Here is a 20,800-nt window from a genome sequence, read left to right on the forward strand (position 1 = left end):
TAATCAACGCAAGACCCCCACCGCCAACGCCAGCCAACATGGCCGAAACGATATACGATCGATCAGATCTGGAAGGTCATGCTTCGATCTAGTCAGAAATCGCTAGATCTACGGCCTAGCCATTGACGGCCAAATTTTGGCTGAGATTTGGCCATTAATGATGGCCGAATTTTTCTTGCTAATGATGACCAAATCTTTGGCGATTTGGCCGAAAACAGCCATACGATGCACTACCGGCCAAATATAACCAGTCGTGAGCTGTTTCGGTGACTGTCGACTGCTGTCCAGCGATGGTGGCTGGCGGTCGGCTATCCTCTTGGGTGTCTAGGGTGCTTTTATTAATTTTTTTTAAACTTTTATTGTGGGAGTGTTTAGCTAAATTAACAAATGTAAGAGATTAAAAAATAATAATAAATATTTTCAAAAAATATATCAAACAACCATTCCAATATTTTATTCAACTCTGATATAAATTTAAGATATTTTATTAAACACATTTTCAGAATCTGATCCTATTCGATTTAATGCAACTCAACTCAACTTAAAACACTTTTTCGGAATAAGATTTTTTAAATCCACACATGCTCTAAGAATTTGTATCTAACAATAGCCTAACCTCTTTTTTTTATTATGCTTTTATTTACGATTTATTGTATTGAAATTTTATATTGCATCATTACATTCATTATTTTATGTCATGGTCATTTATATAAAAAATGAGTAAATTTCATATTCCCACCCTTGAATTAACAAAAAATTGATTAATGTAATTGTTAAAGGGTAAAATGGTTATTGCCACTGCATTGAGTTTGAAATGAAAAAACTCCAAGAGAGCCCCCATTCCAAACCACCACCACCACAGATCTCCAAACCAGATGTCCCTTTTGCATCCACACCCCCTAATCACTCCTCATTCAACCAAACACCATTACCACTTAAAAAAAACAACACAACAGTAATACACAAACAAACAAACAACAATAGGTAACAATATGTAGAAAATTGGCATTATGCGGTGCAGCCGAGTCGAAAAACGTAACAGTCAGGTGACAACAACTGCAGGTGACGGACGATAAACGACGAGCAGGAACAATCAGGGGAGGTAGGGGTTTTGATGAGGAGGAGATGGGGATGTTGATGGTGGTGTTATGGGTGATTTTTGGCACCGAAATCGACCAGAATCCAACTTGAAAACTGAAAAGTCGCGTAGATCAGCAAGGAGTGACAATCAGTGATTAACGAGCACACTCTGGTGGAAAAGTTAGGGGTTTTGGTGAGGAGGATAAGGGGATGTTGATGGTGGTGTTGGGGAGGTTTAACGATGCTGGAATCAGGCCTGATTTTTGGCTTGGCCAGGATCTCCTGGCCAACGGTGGTAGAGGTGGAGGTGGAGACGGAGACAGGGAGATGATGGAGAGAAATTTGACATGTGGGGGTTATTTTGAATCAAAAGTAAAAGGTTCAAGGGTAGTTTGGTAATAGCACTTTCTATACTGTGTCAGAACCCAAAATCATTAACGGTGTTAATTTAAGGGTAAGATTTGGAATTAATGNATGGAGAGTTGCGTTTTTGAGAAGAAGAATGAGGGGTTTGCTAACTCTTAATTCCTTTTAATGAGATTTATACACAATCATTCCCATTTTGCCCTTACTCTTCTTTGGGAATTCCATCTATATCCTTTGATTCATTACAAACTCACCCCCATATCAACATATTCTCTATGAAAAATCTTTACAATTAACTCCCCACTTTTCCTGCTAATTAGGGGTAGAATGGTCAAATTGCTCTTAGGGAATAAAATATCTAAAACTCAACAAACATTTTAAACGGTCTGTCGCCGCGGCGAAGAAACTTCTGTCGCCGCGGCGAAACTGTCCAGAGAGTTTCCCCGAGGTTTCAACACATCTTCGCCGCGGCGAAGATTATCCTTCGCCCCGGCGAAGCTTGGTACACTAAACTTCTTCTATTTTCAACCAATTTCAGGGCAAACATTCAACATAACATTCAATCAAACAATATTACCAAAAACCAACTCAAATAAGAGCGAAAGAGGAAAAAATAACAACGTACCTCATGTGGGACGTTACATTTGGAGCCTTGGCTGTGTGAGTGAATTCTCTAATTCTGGGTACAGTCCTCATCCACACACACTTCTAACGGACTGTACAATTCTTCTTTCTGAATTCTGAGCCTGCTCACTAAAGGTGGCGTGCATGTGGGACTATGTCACTCATGGCTCCCCATCGCAACATCCTTCTCTTCTTTTTATCTTTTTTTTAACACTTCTTTAAGAAAAATTCAGATGTGAATATCTTTAATATTCTCACTTCTTTCTGTTTTCTCTTTAACATGTTTTAGGGCTTTTTCATGCTCTTATGAATATGTATGCATGTTGATGGTTTTATGCTTATAATTCTTTCTAAATTCACATATTTAAATGCAATTATGCATTATGGAAAGCAAACATGTCATTCTCTACCTTCTACAAACTCATCCCAAAGTAACACATAATCATTCTCATACATGCACTTCTCTTTGACATTTCATCAAACAATTCATGTACACAAATCAACACTAATTTGGCTACCCTTTTATCTCTATTTTAGGCCACTGAAAATTTGGAATAAACTCCTCCATAATTAACACCAAATCTACCCAAAATACACACTTCAAAATTTTCACTTCAATTCTTCCAAATCTCATCCAAACATTCATCAAATAATAGCTACACCAACACAACTTCTCATGGATAGGTTCTAATCATTATTCAACACCAAATCCATTAACAATTTTACATATAACACATATATATGCATAAAGAAAGTCCTCTACACAACATAACTTAAATCATACTTAGGGTAGGATTTACTTACCTTGTGCTTGAGTAATTCCACTAGAATCTCTCTTTCTTTGGTAGACTTGTTCTTTCTCTAAAACCCTAAGCATAAACACTATAAGAATTCAACATTTTAAAAATTAATCTCACATCCATTGCAAGAATTCTTACCTTTGGGTGCTTAGGATCAAATCTCTACCAAAATCCAACCAAAAGTCCTCTAAAATCCCTTGGAAATTTGATGAAGAGATGAGAGAAATTGAGAGTGAAGTAGTGTGAGAGGGAGTAGAGAATGATAGGGTCTTTTTGCTTGAACTCTTAATATCTCATATTAATATGCATACTTTCCCATTTTACCCTTGCACTTTCTTTAAAATTTCATCTATGTCCCTTAGTCAATTACCATAATGCCCTCATTAGCCGAGTCGAAAAACGTGACAGTCAGGCGACAACAACTGCAAGTGACAAACGATAAACAACGAGTAGGAACAATCGAGGGAGGTACGAGTTTTGATAAGGAGGAGATGGGGATGCTGATGGTGATGTCATGGGTTATTTTTGGCACCGAAATCGACCAGAATCCAACTTGAAAACTGAAAAGTCGAGTAGATCAGCAAGGAGCGACAACCAATGATTAGCGAGTGCACTTAGATGGAAAAGTTAAGGGTTTTGGTGAGGAGGATAAGAGAATGTTGATGGTGGTATTGGGGAGGTTTAACGATGCTAGAATCAAGCCTGATTTTTGGCTTGGCCGGGATCTCCTGGCCAACGGTGGTAGAGGTGGAGGTGGAGGTGGAGATGGGGAGATGATGGAGAGAAATTTGAGATGTGGGGGTTATTTTGAATCAAAAGTAAAAGGTTCAAGTGTAGTTTGGTAATAGCACTTTCTATACTGTGTCAGAACCCAAAATCATTAACGGTGTTAATTTAAGGGTAGGATTTGGAATTAATGAAAACATGGGTGGGAACTTGGAGATTGGCTAATCTTGGATGGGTAAATGCTTTAGTCATAAAATAAATAAATAAAATGTTTTCTACTGTTTTTACATTAAATGTTGAGCAAAATTGTTCAAGAAACTAGTCTTAAAGCCCATGCTTTGCTCGGCTATGTTTATACAATTTTTTTTTTACATTATTATTATTTTCCTTGTGGTGTTAAATGTATATTGTTTGTATTGAATTTAATTGGATATTGAATTTATACATTTTATTGTTGATAGTTGGTTTCTTGTTTGTCATTGGCTAATGAATATGTGAATGAAATGAGGAATTTTTTTGAACGTGTACGACTTGTTGAATGGAATATAAATTCTATTTGGTTATCCTTATACAGATATAAATATTGACTTTCCATGACTAGAGAATATAAACAGACAAAATATGAACAAACAACTGTTCATTAAAGCACACATTTATTCATGATGTTTAAAATAAGAGTAATATTACATTTACACCACTCTTTTACACCATATTTATTACATCATGATGTGGTATATGTCACAATTACATAAATTTTAAATTTTTAAAATTATAATAGAATTTGTGTGGTTGTGGTAAATATCTTTAATATTATAATAGAATTTGTGTGGTTGTGGTATATACCACATTATAATGTAATGAAAATTGTGTAAAAGAGTAGTGTAAATATAGTATTATTTTTAAAATAACTCTTCGGATATTGTGGAATAGCTATTTATTTAATATAAAAGTTAAAATAAACACCAAAACTATATACTATAATCGGTGTGCTTTTAAGTAGAATTGAATATGAAGAGTTTGTAGTTAAGTGGGTACTACTGTGTTAACCATGTTTAAAAAACTTTTAGGTTCTCAATAATATAAATTTCGTAATTAATATCATAATTATTATATTTATGTCTATCTATTTATCATGTTTTTCAAACACTCAATAGTAACTTAAAGGTTAGTTTTTTGAAGACATTATAATAGTATGAAATCTAATTTTTTTTTATTTTTTTATTTGCAATATCATACTAAATATGTAGTAAATTTATTGCATTACAAAGTTCATAGTTTTTTACCCTGATAGTATGGTTCGACCTGTTGGTTGTTGCAATTAATTATTGTTCAAAAAGGGTTTTTTAACGTGTAATGTTAGACCAACGGTTGTTGATGTGTTTGTAGTTGTAATGGTTGTGGAGACTTTAATTGTTCGGCCATTGTGTTGTATTGGTGGGACGTGTCACGTGTTTTCCAATAGGGTAATGCTATGCATACTAACGGATTTTACTAATCAGTGTACTAACTTAAAACATAGTACGGGTACTATATACATAGTACGGATACTATATGTAATTTTAACAAAGGTTAGTACATTGGTTAGTAAAATCCGTTAGTACGCAAAGTATTATTCTTTCCAATAACACCAGTTACAGTGGAATGAGTATATTCATACTTATTGCAACTGTTTCGTAATTAATATAATAATAAATATGGTTATGTCTATCTATTTATCCATATTTAATTTTTAGTTTCTTTTAGTTAACAATTTTATCATTGTTCGACATTAACTAATTACAATTATAGATTCAAATTTATGTTAGAAAGCTGTGATTTTTCAAACAGAAATTATACAACAACCTTTCAAAGCGATTGAACAGGACCTAGAGTAGAATGTAAATGACAACTACGCACGTATCCAAAGTAAATAATCCATTCATATTCAAATAAATATCTCTAACCTTTCATATCCTTCAAATTAAATTTCACACAAAAATAGTGAATCAAATTAAACTCAGCAAAAAGAATGAAACATAAAATATAATAAAACGTTTCAGTTGATGAAATGAATTGTAAGTACTAGGTAATACATCAAATCGTATACCATTACTATTACGATTTTTTAGTTTGAACTTTGAAACGGTATTATATTCACTAAAAAGGACATTACAAAATTACGATTGTTAATCTCTTGTAATTCTATAGTACAATCTAAATAGATTTGCATTGTTCCTCATACAATTAAACAGATGGTTCGGTTGCTTGCTACAATTCTACAAGACAGTGAATAATGGTTCGACATCAGGACTCTTGTAATGCTATAGTAAAATCTAAATAGAGTTACATATTTCCTCATACAATGAAACAATATGGTTCGGCTACTGCCAACAATTCTGTAGTACAATTAACAACAACTTGGTTATCAAAATGGTTCAGCAAAGACATTAGAAAACAACACCAAAACCATTGATCCACATAATTTGCCACATGGATTTGTTAAGTACAGTAGTAGACAAATAAGTGGTTTGGAATGGTCTGCCTATGTCTTCTTATAACTTCTTATAATTGAATGAGTAAACGACATATTCTCACCCAAGGTTTGACAAAATCCCAAGTTAATACTATATGTTTCATTTATTCTAGATTCTCACCCTTAAAATGATGAAAAAACGTTTGATGTAATGATAAAGGGGTAAATTGGTCATTTTACATGGGCGGCACACGTTAGCAGACCACCGCCTATAACAGTCCTCCGGCGCACATTAGCAGTTTGCATTTCCGATATTTTTCGCTCTTTTTTCGGTGATTCTTTCACCCAAAATCACCCTTGTCACCACCATTTGACTACTCACATCCTCCCCTACAAAACCCCTAACCTTTCCAGCCACGGCAGCTCACCGTTTGCCGTCCACCACTTCATCGAAAAATAGCCGATGAACATGAACTCTCGGCTGGTGAATGACGACGAAACGGTTGCTAGGGACATATGGGTTTTATAGATTTGGAGACGGTGGTTGCATTGGTGGTGTCCAATTAGATTTTCGTTGTCGGAATCGACCAGAATCCGGTGAAGAACACCAAAACACTAAGCCTAACGGCACCGACGATTGGAGGGGCAAATGAGTTGGGAACCAAAGAGGTTTTGGACGACGGACTACGGGGAAGGTGATGGAGGTGACCAGGGGGTTCGACGAGGGTATGTAGTGACTGAGGGTTTTTTTGATATAATTTGAAAATAAAATGATAAGTTTTATAATTCTACTAATTTAGGGGTTAAAACATAATTTATTCATTTAGGGTTAAGGGCATTATGGTAATTGCACCCTTTAAACCCTAAAAATTCATAACACTGTTACTTTAAGGGTGAGAATCTGGAATAAATGGAACCTATGGTACTAACTTGGAATTTCGTCAAACCTTGGGTGGCAATATGTCATTTACTCTAATTAAATAACAAAATTATTGGTTCAGCCGATGGATTTGGCAATTCTGCAGCAGAATTTACGGTTTATTATCTGGACTAAAACAACCAAATAGTGAAAACGATACAATAACTTACATAACCTTTTAACAAAAACTATATAACAAACATGATAAGCTATCGAAAAGTAGTATAACAACACAGTAGTCAATAAATTGCAACAACGCCTACAAATTTTACATTCTAACAAAATATATATAGCAATAATAAACCAAAATTACAGAGGCATAGGCAACTAAATACATTACCTTCGATAGCACGTAATTCACAACAACGACGACAAATATTATGACTCGACTAAAAGTATATACCTGTATTAAAATAAAATAAAAAGTTTAACAATACTGGCCAAACCAAAAGAAAACAATTACAAATAATAGCTAAAAGTTGACTACCTCTCTTTCTTCAGATAAATCATGTAACACATTGTTAATATATCCACATATATATAGGATTCAAAGTAACGAATTAAGTGATACAACACATCTCTTCAAATTCATGAAATTCAACAATACCTATAATAAATACATTAATATCCACATTTATTCATGCATATTAATTATAATGAATATTATATATATATATATATACCCTTTCACGTTTGGTACCCTCCACATTCAATATATTAATTATAATATATATATATATATAATTATGAAGGTGGTCCAACACTAAATGTATTATTATATGTCACTTTGTGATCTTATTATTCTAATAATCTAGCTAGCTCTTAATTGCAATAATAATAATTTATATATTATGGTTAACTAACTATATATGTATGAACAAAATAATAATAATAATGTTTGGTCAAATTAATTGATGGAAGTAGCCATGCACGATGTGTAGATACGGTTTGATTTTTTGTTTAATATTATACAATAAGATTTGTCACATTATTCTTATATAGAAAGGGCTCCCCGTGACCTAATTTGGGAGCTAGCCTAGCATTAGAAAAGCTATATGCTATTTGATCAATTAGCATCTAGTTCACATTCATATATTAATATTAACTATATATACATAGTTATGTATTATTATTTTGTATAACATACTCTAAACCCCCTAAGGTTTTCCCTAATTAAATAAACCCCCTGTCGTATTGGATATTGTTGTGAACCCCTTACAAAATTACAAATTGTCAAACGTTAGGGTTGTATCGTTAGATATAACAGATAAAGGGTATAAATGTAATAATATATACCAGATAAAGCTATGCTATTTGATCAACTAGCATCTAGTTCACATTCATATATTAATATTAACTATATAGATAGCTTGTATTATTATTTTTACATTATCTAAACCCCCTTGAGGTTTGCACCAATGACAAGAAACCCTCTGTTGTATTGGATATTGTTTTGAACCCTCTGCAAATTGCCAAACGTTAAGGTTTTATAGTTAAATATAACAGATAAAGGGCATAAATGTAAATGCAGTTATAAATATAACGGATATTGTTTGAAGCAAATAGCCTTTGGAATCCCAACAGATATGTTTCTTTTTTTGCAGTATTTTTTAGTGTAATGTATATTACTTTATTTGCGTAATATCCTAGCATCCTTGAGGGCATTTGTGTCATTTACTAACATGTTGATTTGCTACCATATAAAATTAACATTTTAAGCGTATGCCAGGGGTAAATAAGGTATTTAGCTGCTTAGGTTATGTCAGTAACTATGACAAACAACAGGGGGTTCACAATAATATCCAATACCACAGGGGTTATTGTCATAGAGGTAATTACCCCTTAATATTAATGTATTATTGCTTTTATATAATATGCTTCTTTATTCCTTAGTTTCCATGATAGTCAAAGATTTAATCTTATATTCTGAAAGACACTCGGTTTCTTCCGTCTCTAATCTTCAAATTTCTGTCCTTTAAAAATTTTAATTTTCGGGGTGAAACTTTCATTAATTTTGAACGGGTTTAACAATTTCCAAATATGATTTTTGTTAAAAAAAAATAAAAAAAATACCCGATACTAATAATATATCTCACGATAACCAGAAAACACACTCTTATAGTTCAATATATATAATTCATTTCATCATTAAAAAAGAAACTAAATCTATACGAACATATTTTCAAGATAACAGTATAAATTTAAATAATGGTTATCAAAGATATCTATATAATATTATTTTAACCTGTTAAATTATTAATTATTTTTGTTATATATATACATATAAAACATGTGTAAACATATATAGGCAGATGGAAATCAACCTAACCTACCCCATTGAAAATTTGAACCTAATGCGACTGAATTATCTTGATGGCCATGTGAAGGGGAATTGAAATTAGGTCACAAAGTAACATTCGTTCATATGGTAGAGACACTTTAAATATTTTCTTTTTTCTTTTATGACCCCATTTCATATCAATTCACTTTTATANAAAAAAAAAAAAAAAAAAAAAAGGTAACCAAACCGGAAAATAGGACTAAAACCAAACCGAAAAACCGATTTTCTAGCTTAACCGGTTTGGTTTCGATTTTTAAAAATGACCAGACCAATTTTCCGGTTCGGTTAACAGTTTAAGAGTAATATTAAACCAATTGACCGAAACCAATTTTCAAAATTGGTTTTGAAAAAAACTAAAAAAAAAAATTCCCTCATTTTCCCCCACTTTTTCTTGGGCATTGGGTCTGCAGTGCAATTTGCTTCAGTGCTTTTCCTGTTCTTCACCACTTTTTCTTGGTTTGCTTCTCCTCTTTTCTTTTTCGTTTTCACCTTCTTTTCCTTTCACTTTTCTGTTCTTTTTTTCTTTTCGTCTTCTCCTTCACTACTTTTCTATTTGGATTTGGATAAGAGGCGAAAGAGAACACCATGATCGAACTTCAGCCTTCTTCTTCTTCTTCGATGGTTTGGTAGATTTTTAGCATTAGGGATTGCAGTTGTGAGGCACCCATTTGGTGTCCTTATGGGTACTTTAAAACCGGTTAACCGATAGCTGAATTGATTATTCAGTTTGGTTAATAACCGGTTCAAAAGATAATTTGGTTCGGTTTCGGTTTGGATTATCCTTTGAACCAAAAACTGGTTCGATTTGAAAAGTGGGCAATCTAGTTCGGTTAACCGGATTTCCACACCCCTACCTACCCCACTCTCTCTCTCTCTCTCTCTCACGTTCTTTTTCATTGAGTGGAGAAGAAAAAAATTATTTCTTCTTGATTCTTGAAGTCATCTTGTTGTTCTAGCAAAACAACGGTTGGTTCTTTGGATTATCTTCGTGTGAATCAACGTTCGTGCTGTTCTACATTGAATCGGAAGTGAAATTGAATCAGAGACTTTTGAAGGAGCCTCCAAACATACATAAGTGAATCTAAATCCTTGTATGGTGATGCGTGGTTTGACAAACATGCATATGTAGCAAGTGCACTAGTTGCAAAAAGTAATACAATGATAAAGTGGAGTATCGATCCCATGAGGATTGCATGCTAATTACCGAGTTTCCTAATTCTATTACTAATTGAAGAATACAAAAACGGTGGAACTGTGGGGGAAAGTAAAGCCAGAATTAAAACACAAAATCAAACAACTAAGATTAACACTAAACTAATCAACAGAAATTCAAATCAAGGCAAAAGAGGTTAGGGTTCGACTTCACTAGAATACTCTACTTTAACCTACAATTTATATTGCTTCCAAATTCACATGCAAGGATTATAAATCGAATTCGTTAAGTTATAGAATATACCTTCTCAGGCTATATTCTCCTACCTATCCCTATTAAGCTTTTGCACCTAACAAAATGAAGGTTAATAGTTCAAAGTCTATCAAGCTAAATGGAATCCTATAAAGATTTCATAGATTGTTAAACCTATCTCTAGCGTTTGCTTAACAGTGTTTACTCTAAGAAACTAACACATGAATCACTTCTCAGTCTCATCATGCTCAACATTCAATTGAATCAAAAGAAATCAACATCCAACTGCATTAAGAACAAGAATAAACACATGATCCAAGCAATAGAACTAAAAAACAACACAAATTTATAGACTAAACTATTGTAATCCAAGTTACATCAAAACCATAACCCAAAAGTGAGTTAGTTCACGTAAACTATAAATGTGGAGTTCCACATATTAGAAATTGAGAGAGGAATGAATTCTTCCCTATTTTGGAGACCCAAATTCCTCAAATCTTCTTCTCCTCTCCCCCTTATCTAAATATGTCAACCTCCTCTCAAAAATGAACTAAGTCTCTCTTAAATAGTGGGCCAAAAATCATAGGCACCAAAAACTTGATGCGTGCTTTCACAAACGTGCATATGTAGTAAGTGCACCAGTCGTAAAAAGTAATAAAGTGATAAGTAGAGTACTATTCCCATGAGGATAGTGTTAGTAAATACTAATTTCTCTAGTTTAAGTCCTAATTGAAGCAACAATAAATTGGATTAGTGGAAAATTAACAACTAAGTACAAATTAACAAAATATAAATGAATGATAATGAAATTAAAGCAAAACCCAACAACTTAACTAATTAAACAATGCTGAAAAAATGTTAGGGTGTTGATTTCACCTAGATACGCTAACCAAATCATAGAATCTATTACCCAAGTTCTAATTCCTTGATTGAAAATCGAATTCCCTAAGTTGTAAAACATACCTTCTTAGGCTATATTTTCCTACTTATCCCTATTAAGCTTCCGCACCCAACAAAATGAAGATTAATAGTTTAAAGTTTTTTAAGCTTTATGGAATTCTATCTATATTTCATAGATCGTGTTTATCTATCTTTAGTTTTTGCTCAATCTATGGTATTTATCCCAAGAGGCACAATCACAAATCACTTCTCAATCTCATTGTGAACAACATACATTTGAATGGTGATCAAGCATCCAAAAGTCATTAAGCAAAGAGTAAACACTCAATCATGAAATTAAAACTCAAAGTAAATCAAAACATATAAATTTGAATCATTGTATCAAGGTTACAGCAAACCCTAGATAAAAAATTCAGTTCATACTTAAAAACAAAATAAAATAACAAAGACAAGTTGAATCAACGTTCATCATTGTAAAACAAGCAAAAGATGGAGAAATCTTCTCTTATTTGAAGCCCAAATCTTTAATACTCTTCTCATTCCATGAACTATCTCCCAAATGACGAACCAAGACCCTTTTCCCTTCATTTTTGTGCTAATTTATACTTCTCTCACTTAAGGATGAAGCCTTAGCAAGCCAAAATGCGTCGTTTTATTTTTCACATCTGACGTAGTTTCACCACGGCGAATATTTTTCTTTGCCCCAGCGAGAATATTTTGGGCCAAATTTGAGCTTGATAGAATCTGAATTTGGAAAAGTGGTAAACATATGAATTGTATCCCTTTTAATTATATTTCTACTCGTTTAAGAATAAGCCCAATCAGAGATCTACAGTTCAAGTTATGGCCAACATACTGAAGCACATCCAAAGACCTTTTCTTCAGTTACTAACGTACTGTTTACGACTTCAAGCCAAGTTTTCACTCTTTTCCAGTCATAATTAGGAAAATCCAAAAACATGAAAGTTGTAGCTCTGCGTCTTAGTTTTCCATAGGTTCTATATTCAGGTCATTCCGAGTTTCCAAGATCAAGCTACGCAATTTACGATCAAAACTATCATTTATGCTCAAAATCATCGTTTAGGCCTGCAAAGAAAAATTAATATAATTAGGTAGCAATTATGGCCCAAATTGTATGAGAATTATCCTAAATCCTATTGAAATTCAATGCAAAATCATAGGGAAAAAGAGGATTATTAAATATGCATAAAAAAAAAAAAAAACTCTGTAGATAGTTGTAATTAAATTTCTGATTTCCTTATGCATTTCCAGCACAAAAATAAGAAATGCATAAGTTTGGGGGTTGTGAAAAAGATTGTAAAAGTTGGTTGGAAAATGAGAAAGAATGGGTTTTGTAGATGTTGCTCTTTGTGTTTACATGAGGAAAACCGAGTTCTCTTACTTTGTTTTTCCTACCCCTTTTTTTGAGCCACACACCCAAGCCTAACGTTATAAGCCAACAAAGACCTTTTGATCCTTAGTGATGTCTAGTCTTCATTAGTGGAGAGTAGTTCGATACTTAGGCTTATAAAGCCTACCATCCTTTGATAAATTTCACATTTCTGCATAAAATAATTCGGGAAGTCGGAAGGTGGATTGAAGTGGGGATTACCTACTTAGGGGACTGGTAGCGTGCCGAATGCACCAAATTAATTAACCTTACTAACCTAACTATTAAATTGTATATAGGGTGAGCAAGGGTCGATCCCACAGGGAATGATTCGATTAAATCCTATATTCTATGCCAATAACCACAGCGAAGATAACAGGAAAATAAAATAAAATCCTAAACAGTAAACACGACAGCGTAATTAATGAAAGGGGTTGTAATCAATGCAATCTAAAGTGAAACAAATAAATCTCCAATGGTAGAAAATATCAAATTAAAAACAACCAGTTCTCGGTTCAAGATCCACCTAAACATGCATTGGACACGAACTAACTGTAATATTATTCTATCTCGTTATTATGGAATTACTGACCCTAGGAAACAACAAGCTCTGTTACCCTAATTTTCCTTAATAATCACCACTGAAAAAGCTCTTCAATTAGATCCTAACCCTTGAACAACCTAGAATAAGCTCTCTAAATTTAATTCAATGGCAGCCTTAAGCACTAGGAAAATAGATCAATCCAAGCAACAATCACACAAGATCGGATTATTAAACTTAGGTTATGTTATTCAAGGTTACAGATTGAAAACTTGTCCATAATCATCTGTCATCATGTGTTACTCATTGAATAGAAAGAGGACAATTACGTATCACACTTCCTAATTCTAACAGATAAAATTCCGATTAAACAATTCAGCAGGCCATTACTAAATCACCCAAACAGAAAATTATAAACAATTAAAATAGAATAACATAAACAATTCCAATAAAAACGAGATTGAGAAAAATGTTACTAAAGTTAAGTTACACCAATGAAATGAATTTAGGCTTCAAAATGCCCTTGAACTAAAGAAGAAAGATTAGCCGCACATCTTGACGTAGAAAGTAAAAGAAAACCCAAAAAACCTACTGTTGTCCTCCTTCCTTTTAACCTAACAACTCATAAATAAATAACATGTTTTTTTCTTCTTTCTCCCCCAGGAAAAACGGAAATTACTTTGCTAGATCTTTCCTAAACGATAGACTTCCAAAACTGTCAAAATCTTATAAGATATGGACAGCAGAATTCGTAATCCAGTTTGCACTAGGATTCTCACAATGTAAAAGAACTTTTATGGGCTTGGTCACTACATAAAAGTTGTAGTCCCGGATGTGTAGATGAATTTGGGCTTTTGAATCAGCTGCTTTCGATATCTGAAGCTCTAGTTAGGCCCATTCAAAGACTCGATACTCAGCTAGGAAATCCTTCCGCGAATAGGATTCCAGGTCCGGTTTTGCAACAACTAATGAGGGCCCGAACGAACTCGAATTCTCGCCCATAATACCTTCCTGGGAAGCTTGATTTGTCTACTTTACTTTTCCTAAAGAACCCTTTTGCAATCGAGAAATCTGACTCTATGAAAAATCTGAAAAACGCAGCACTGGTCAAAATAACAAAAACTCTGGAATTTCCTAATCTTTTCTCAATTATTTCATAAAGTCTATCCAAATATGTCAAACCTACAAAATAAACTCTAATCAACTCAACTAGGCATAAAACATAACAAAAAACATAATATGGAAGGAATAAAAATATATAAATTACACTCTTATCAGGGATCGATAGAGAAAGATAGTCAATCAATTTATAACTTCTTGGAGTGTTAAACATTTTCTCGTAATAATGTATCAACANGAACTTGCCACCAAATACTGCATCTGAATTGAAGTGATAACCTATGAAAAAATCACCCATATTTCTTTGAATTTGCTTGGATGCTTCGTGATTGAAGTATTTAAACTTCTGTGGTCTTTGTTGTATTCTCGGTATGAAAACTAAGTTTAAAGTATAATGTGTGTGTAATGTAGATCTCAGTATTCATTATCAAAAGGATCCCTGAGTTTGTAAGTTTTGACTTTAATTTAGGTCCTTGACATATTGATTATTTGTATGTTGTTGTGGTATTTTCTATTGGATTCCATTTTCTATGGTTGTAGAAAGTTGTCTTTTATTTCTTGATTGTATTCAATTGGAAATTACATTTTATTCTTTTTCATAGCGGTATGAGCTTGATAAAAATTTTACGAACACTGTTAAACATTATGCAGCGCTAAGTCTTACTTCAAATCATGATAACTTGGTCCAACCAGTGAAGAAAGTGCGCATGCATCTTCCATCTGCAAGTCGCATACTGCTCCCAGACGGCAGGAACTTGGCTTATCATGAGCTAGGTGTTTCAGCAAACAGAGCTAGATTCTCTGTGATTGCTCCACATTCTTTTCTTTCCTCCAGACTTGCAGGTAGAATAGATCAATCTGTGGTTCATTAAGAAAGTGGTATTGATGAAATTTGTATGCATGGTATTGGTCAAAATTGGGGCAGAGTCATTACTGATATTTTAAAAAAAAAATTGTACTATGAAAGGTATACCTGGTGTCAAAACGTCACTGCTTGAAGAGTTTGGTGTTCGCTTGGTGACATATGATCTTCCTGGCTTTGGAGAGAGTGATCCTTGTCCTAGCCGGAATCTTAACTCATCAGCATCAGATCTACAGGACCTAGCGGATTCTGTTGGTATCAGTGGCAAGTTTTGGGTGCTGGGTTACTCTAGTGGAAGCATGCATGCTTGGGCTGCACTGAAATATATTCCTAACAGAATTGCAGGTAAATCAATCTTTTTTTTTTATATGAATGCATAATCTCTAACTACTTTTTTGCTACTTAACAAGGTCAGCATCCTGTTATGTAGCAGGCCCTGGACTTATTTATATCAAGTTTAGGAAACAATTGCGTTGTACAGTTTTAAATAATTATTTTTACTCTTATTTTGATAACTGGACTAAATCTTCTCTCACTAATATAACTTTATTGTGAATTTTCTGATGTCTTCGCTGGTTCTGCAGGTGCTGCATTTTTTGCCCCTATGATTAATCCATATGAATCAGGCATGACTAAAGAAGAAATGAGAAGAAGTTGGGAAGAGTGGTTACCTAGGAGAAAATTAATGTTTTTTTTAGCTCGTAGATTTCCAAAATTGCTTTCACATTTCTATCGTCAAACCTTCCTATCTGGAAAGCATGGACGAATTGACAAGTGGATGTCATTGTCGCTTAGCAAGAAGGTAATCTATTTTATCTTTCTCAACAATCAAAACGCTTCCAAGCATTTTCATTTGCGTCTATCACATATTTCTCTGTTAGTGATTGCATGGTTGGTTTTAGTGATAGCTGTTGTTGGTGAAGTTTTCATGTTTTAATTTAAGAATGCAATTTATCATTTTTCTGTTACAACGGAGTGTTTCCCCTTATTGGATAATCTGCCTTAACTAGCTGCAACGCATACATTATTTTTTGAGACATTTATGTGATTTGAATAACATACGCTTGATATTTCAGGATGAAGTTCTGATTGAAGGGCCAATCTTTGAAGAGTTTTGGCATAGAGATGTAGAGGAGTCTGTTCGCCAGGGAAATACAAAACCATTCATTGAGGAAGCTGTGCTACAATTGTCCAACTGGGGTTTCAGCCTGGCAGATCTTCAGGTGCGGAAGGAGTGCCTGAGAAGAGGGATTCTTCCTTGGCTCAGGTCGATGTACAGTCAAGAACAATGTGAATTGGCAGGATTTTTAGGTCCAATACACATATGGCAGGTTTGCACATATTCTCTCTTGCTCTATCATATTAATATAATTCTTTTAATAAGAAACTCAAATTTGGAAGAAAATATCATGTATCATTTGTGAGAGTTGTTTGTCATAGAATTATTACTAATGGAATAATAAAATAAAATTTGTGAGATATTAATCATTATTATGTTTCATTTTAGAAAACTAGCTATATATAAACTGTTACATCAAGTCCCAAGGTTTTGCTGGAAACTTGGGTCCGTTTGGTTAGTTATTTAGAATAGCATTTTTGGAAAATAGGATAGGATTCTAAGAAGTTTTTGGTACCTTTTTTAATAGCATTTTCTGAAAAAATTTAGATTATTTTTAACCCTTAAGTTTTTTAATTTAACTAAACCTCGTTGTGTGCCATTCCGGCATTTTTCACTCAAATTCACCGTGGATCTGGCCGTTGACGGCCAAACAATGGCTAAGATATGATTGCCATTGACGGCTAGATCTGGCCATCAACTGTCAGATCTTTGACCGTAAATCTGGCTATTTCTGGCCAGATCGACGCACAACCGGCCAGATTCAGCCGGTCGTGTGTCGTTACAGCGACGGCGGCCGGCAGTGGCTATTGGCAGGCGATAGTGGCTTGGGTTTGTGGGGATGTTTTTGTTAATTTTAAAATTTTTATTGAGAAAGATAATTGTTAATGTTTTGAGTTGAGTTGAATAGAATATGATTAGATTTTAAAAAGAATTTTGAATATTGAAACAAATATGTATTTTGATAGGGTTGGGATAGTCAAACAAACACAACCTTTTCAAATTTTGAATTGATTTTATGTCTCCCTTTGTTTGGGCACATTTCAAACAAATCCTTGTCAATCTTATATGTCACCACCAAGCCTGCAATCTATGCTATCTCTGGAATCTCCTTATGAACCCCGAAAGATAAGAGCAAACATTTGGGAATCTTTATTAAGTAGTGACCATTTTTACTGTGATAACTTGCATAGGCTCTTCAAATTTCAAGTGTATTAATAATTTCTTCTCGTAGATATTCGGATTATTACGGTATTTCAAAAATTCAATATAATTGATTTCTCTTTTAATCTTTCTTTTCCTTATCAATGCTAAACAGGGAATGGATGATCAAGTTGTTCCACCTTCAATGACTGACTACATAAACCGAGTTTTACCTGCAGCAGTTATACATAAACTCCCATACGAAGGCCACTTTTCTTATTTCTTTTTCTGTGATGAATGCCACTGGCAAATTTTTTCCACTCTTTTTGGGAGCCCTCAAGGCCCTCTAGAACAGAAAATGGAAATGGTTGAAGCTCCATTTGAAGGAGACACCAAAGAGGCATACGGCATTACGGATTGAAGAATAATAATCTCACTACAATCTTACCAAGGTTTTTTCCTTTTATTTTGACCCTTCCAATTTTATGTAAATACTACAGGGTGCTCTTCCGCTTAGAGAGCATGAAAGATGAAATTGTAATTTTCTATATTACAATTTTTGGATGACAAAAACATTTAACGAGAGATGTTCTCAAGTAAGAAGGAATTTTTACCAATTTTTCTTTTGGTTCTATGTTGAGTGGTCAGGAATTTATATTGAACGGTTTATCTTGTAGTATTATTTTAAGACGAGATTTTAATAATGTTTTACTGTAAATATAAACTGGGAAATGAAAAAGTAAACATGTATATTGCAACCAGTGTTTTAAAACCCAAAACGAGGTGAAACCTAGCATAGTGGTTGGATCTTGGGTTGACCGGTTTTATCTGCGTCTAAAGGTTTCAAATCAAACAAAAATACCCCTAAAAATTACATGTAAGTTCTTATAGATTTGAAATATTGTAAAAACACTTCAAACACCACCGTCGACGTTAGCAAATAGGGTCTATTTCTAGCGAGGACAATACTCCCCATCACCACGAAAACACTCCCTTCAATCTCTTAACCCAAAACCCACCTCACCCATCCCCCGTTCGCCTCCCCAATCGCCGACAATAGCAAGCTTTTTTTGACAACATAGTTTTGTATTTCCAGTCGATTCACTCACCAAAAATCACCACCGTCACCACCATTATACTCACTGACCATTTCTTTTCAAAAGTCTTAACATTCCAGTCTTCAATTGTCACGGATTAATGTTCTAATTTCTACGGTTTTCAATGAATATAAAAATTTGTAACCTAATCCGATGAAGGCCCTAGGTCCCGATTCAACCAGTCGGACCAGACCAGGTTTTAAAACACTGGTTGCAACATCTATAACATCATCTTAAACTTTTCCATGATTAGAGGTTAGGCAATAGCGCGGTTTCCTTTGGGTGATAATTCATAGAAATTAAAATAAAAATTAAATTTCCAAGGGTTATGAAAGACTAACTACAATTGTTGCTATCAATAGAATGATGTTACACTTACTGAAGCAATCCACGCCGTTTTACAACAAATTTCCCTCACCTTACAACGGATAAATAATAGAAAAATCATGTGGGGACAATAGGGATATCATCAAGGCCAACGGTGTTAGAGATGTAGGAACGTGAGAGATGATTGAGCAATGATCGAAAGTGCTTTGCCCCTTTTTTTAGTAAATTTTCTAGTGAAAGAAGATTCGCTTGATAATGGTCGGTTGAATGTGTAGTGAGTAAACAAAGCGAGAATCCAAATCACGCTATCTAAAGTTTCAGTTTACGGTTTGTTTTTGTTATGATTTGAGGTCAGGATATTAATGGAATCTTCTCGATTAAAGCAAACTCTAACAGAGAATAAACATTCATAGTGGAGCGGTAGGACTTTTACGAGTTCAATGAAATGAGGAGATGAGAGGAAGAGTGAACACGTGGCGAGAGGAAACTGGCGAGTGTAGGGAAGATCCGGCAATACGATACGGCGGGAGATCCGAGGTATGTCGTACTACGACGAGGAAAAACGACGTGGATATGAACCGGAAAATGCGAAGGAGAGATTTACAAAAAAGGATCAAGTGACGGGGTTTTGAACTATGGGGTGAGAGATGCTTTTAGAATTAGGTGAAAGGCTGTAAGGATATTTTGCAGCAGACTGTAAATAACATGAGGACTCGTTTTATTATGCAAAAACTCGGAGACCGGTGGCTAAGGTTTCGGGCGATTAAGACTTTTTGAACGAGTTGTTTCCGAGGATAGAGATCCGGTTCACGCCTGGCCGTTGTTTTCTTCGTTTTATCCTCGCTCTCTCTGGTATTTTGTTTTTTTTTTTTTCCTTATTGTGATTGTTTATTATATTGAAGATTCCAATCTGGCTTGGGAATCATGAGAAATTACTTGCTATTTGTGTGATTCATGACCTATGGTTACTAACGTTCAACTTTGATAAGTTTTTGTTTATTGTTTTTATATGTAATCAGGGAGGACTGCTCATGGTAAAGAACTTTGCCACCAAACTACGCATCTGAATGGAAGTGATTGAAAACATATGAAAAAAATCACCCATATTCTTTGGATTTTGCTTGGATGCCTTCGTGATTGAACGTATGAAATTCATCTGTGTGGTCTCTGTTGGATTATTCTGCGGATTATGAAAAAGTTATGCAAAACTAAGTTTATATTAGTAGTATACGTGTGTCGTAAAGGCGATCACGCGAGTTTGTAGTTTTTTGACTTCTTAATTTGGTCCTTTGACATATTGATTATTTGTATGTTGTGTGTGGTTATTTTTATTGGAATTACAGTTTTCTATGGTTGAGTAGAAAGTTGTCTTATTCTCTGATGTATTCATATTTGGATAATATTTATTCTTCTTATCATAGCTGTATGAGACTGATAAACATTTAAGAACACGGTTAAAACAGTTATGCAGCGCTAAGTCTTAATTCAAATCATGATAATTGGTTCCAACGAGTTGAAGAAACGTGGGCATGAATCTTCATCTGAAGTCGCCAATACTGCTCCCAAGGCCAGAGCAGGTTGGCAGAGGAAA

The 20,800-nt window shown here is 34.2% G+C and overlaps 1 protein-coding gene across 1 annotated transcript; it reads left to right on the top strand.

Annotated features, from left to right (window-relative positions):
• Positions 1-1,296: 1,296 nt before the first annotated feature.
• Positions 1,297-18,425, top strand: LOC116141946. The gene is made up of 6 exons (XM_031427418.1): positions 1,297-1,467; positions 15,266-15,506; positions 15,631-15,870; positions 16,110-16,327; positions 16,602-16,856; positions 17,961-18,425. The coding sequence occupies exons 1-6, from the start codon at positions 1,297-1,299 to the stop codon at positions 18,204-18,206; spliced, it is 1,371 nt and encodes a 456-aa protein (XP_031283278.1). The 3' UTR covers positions 18,207-18,425.
• Positions 18,426-20,800: the final 2,375 nt, after the last annotated feature.

This window comes from Pistacia vera, unplaced genomic scaffold (genome assembly GCF_008641045.1).
Source record: "Pistacia vera cultivar Batoury unplaced genomic scaffold, PisVer_v2 Contig401, whole genome shotgun sequence".
Lineage (NCBI taxonomy): Eukaryota > Viridiplantae > Streptophyta > Magnoliopsida > Sapindales > Anacardiaceae > Pistacia > Pistacia vera.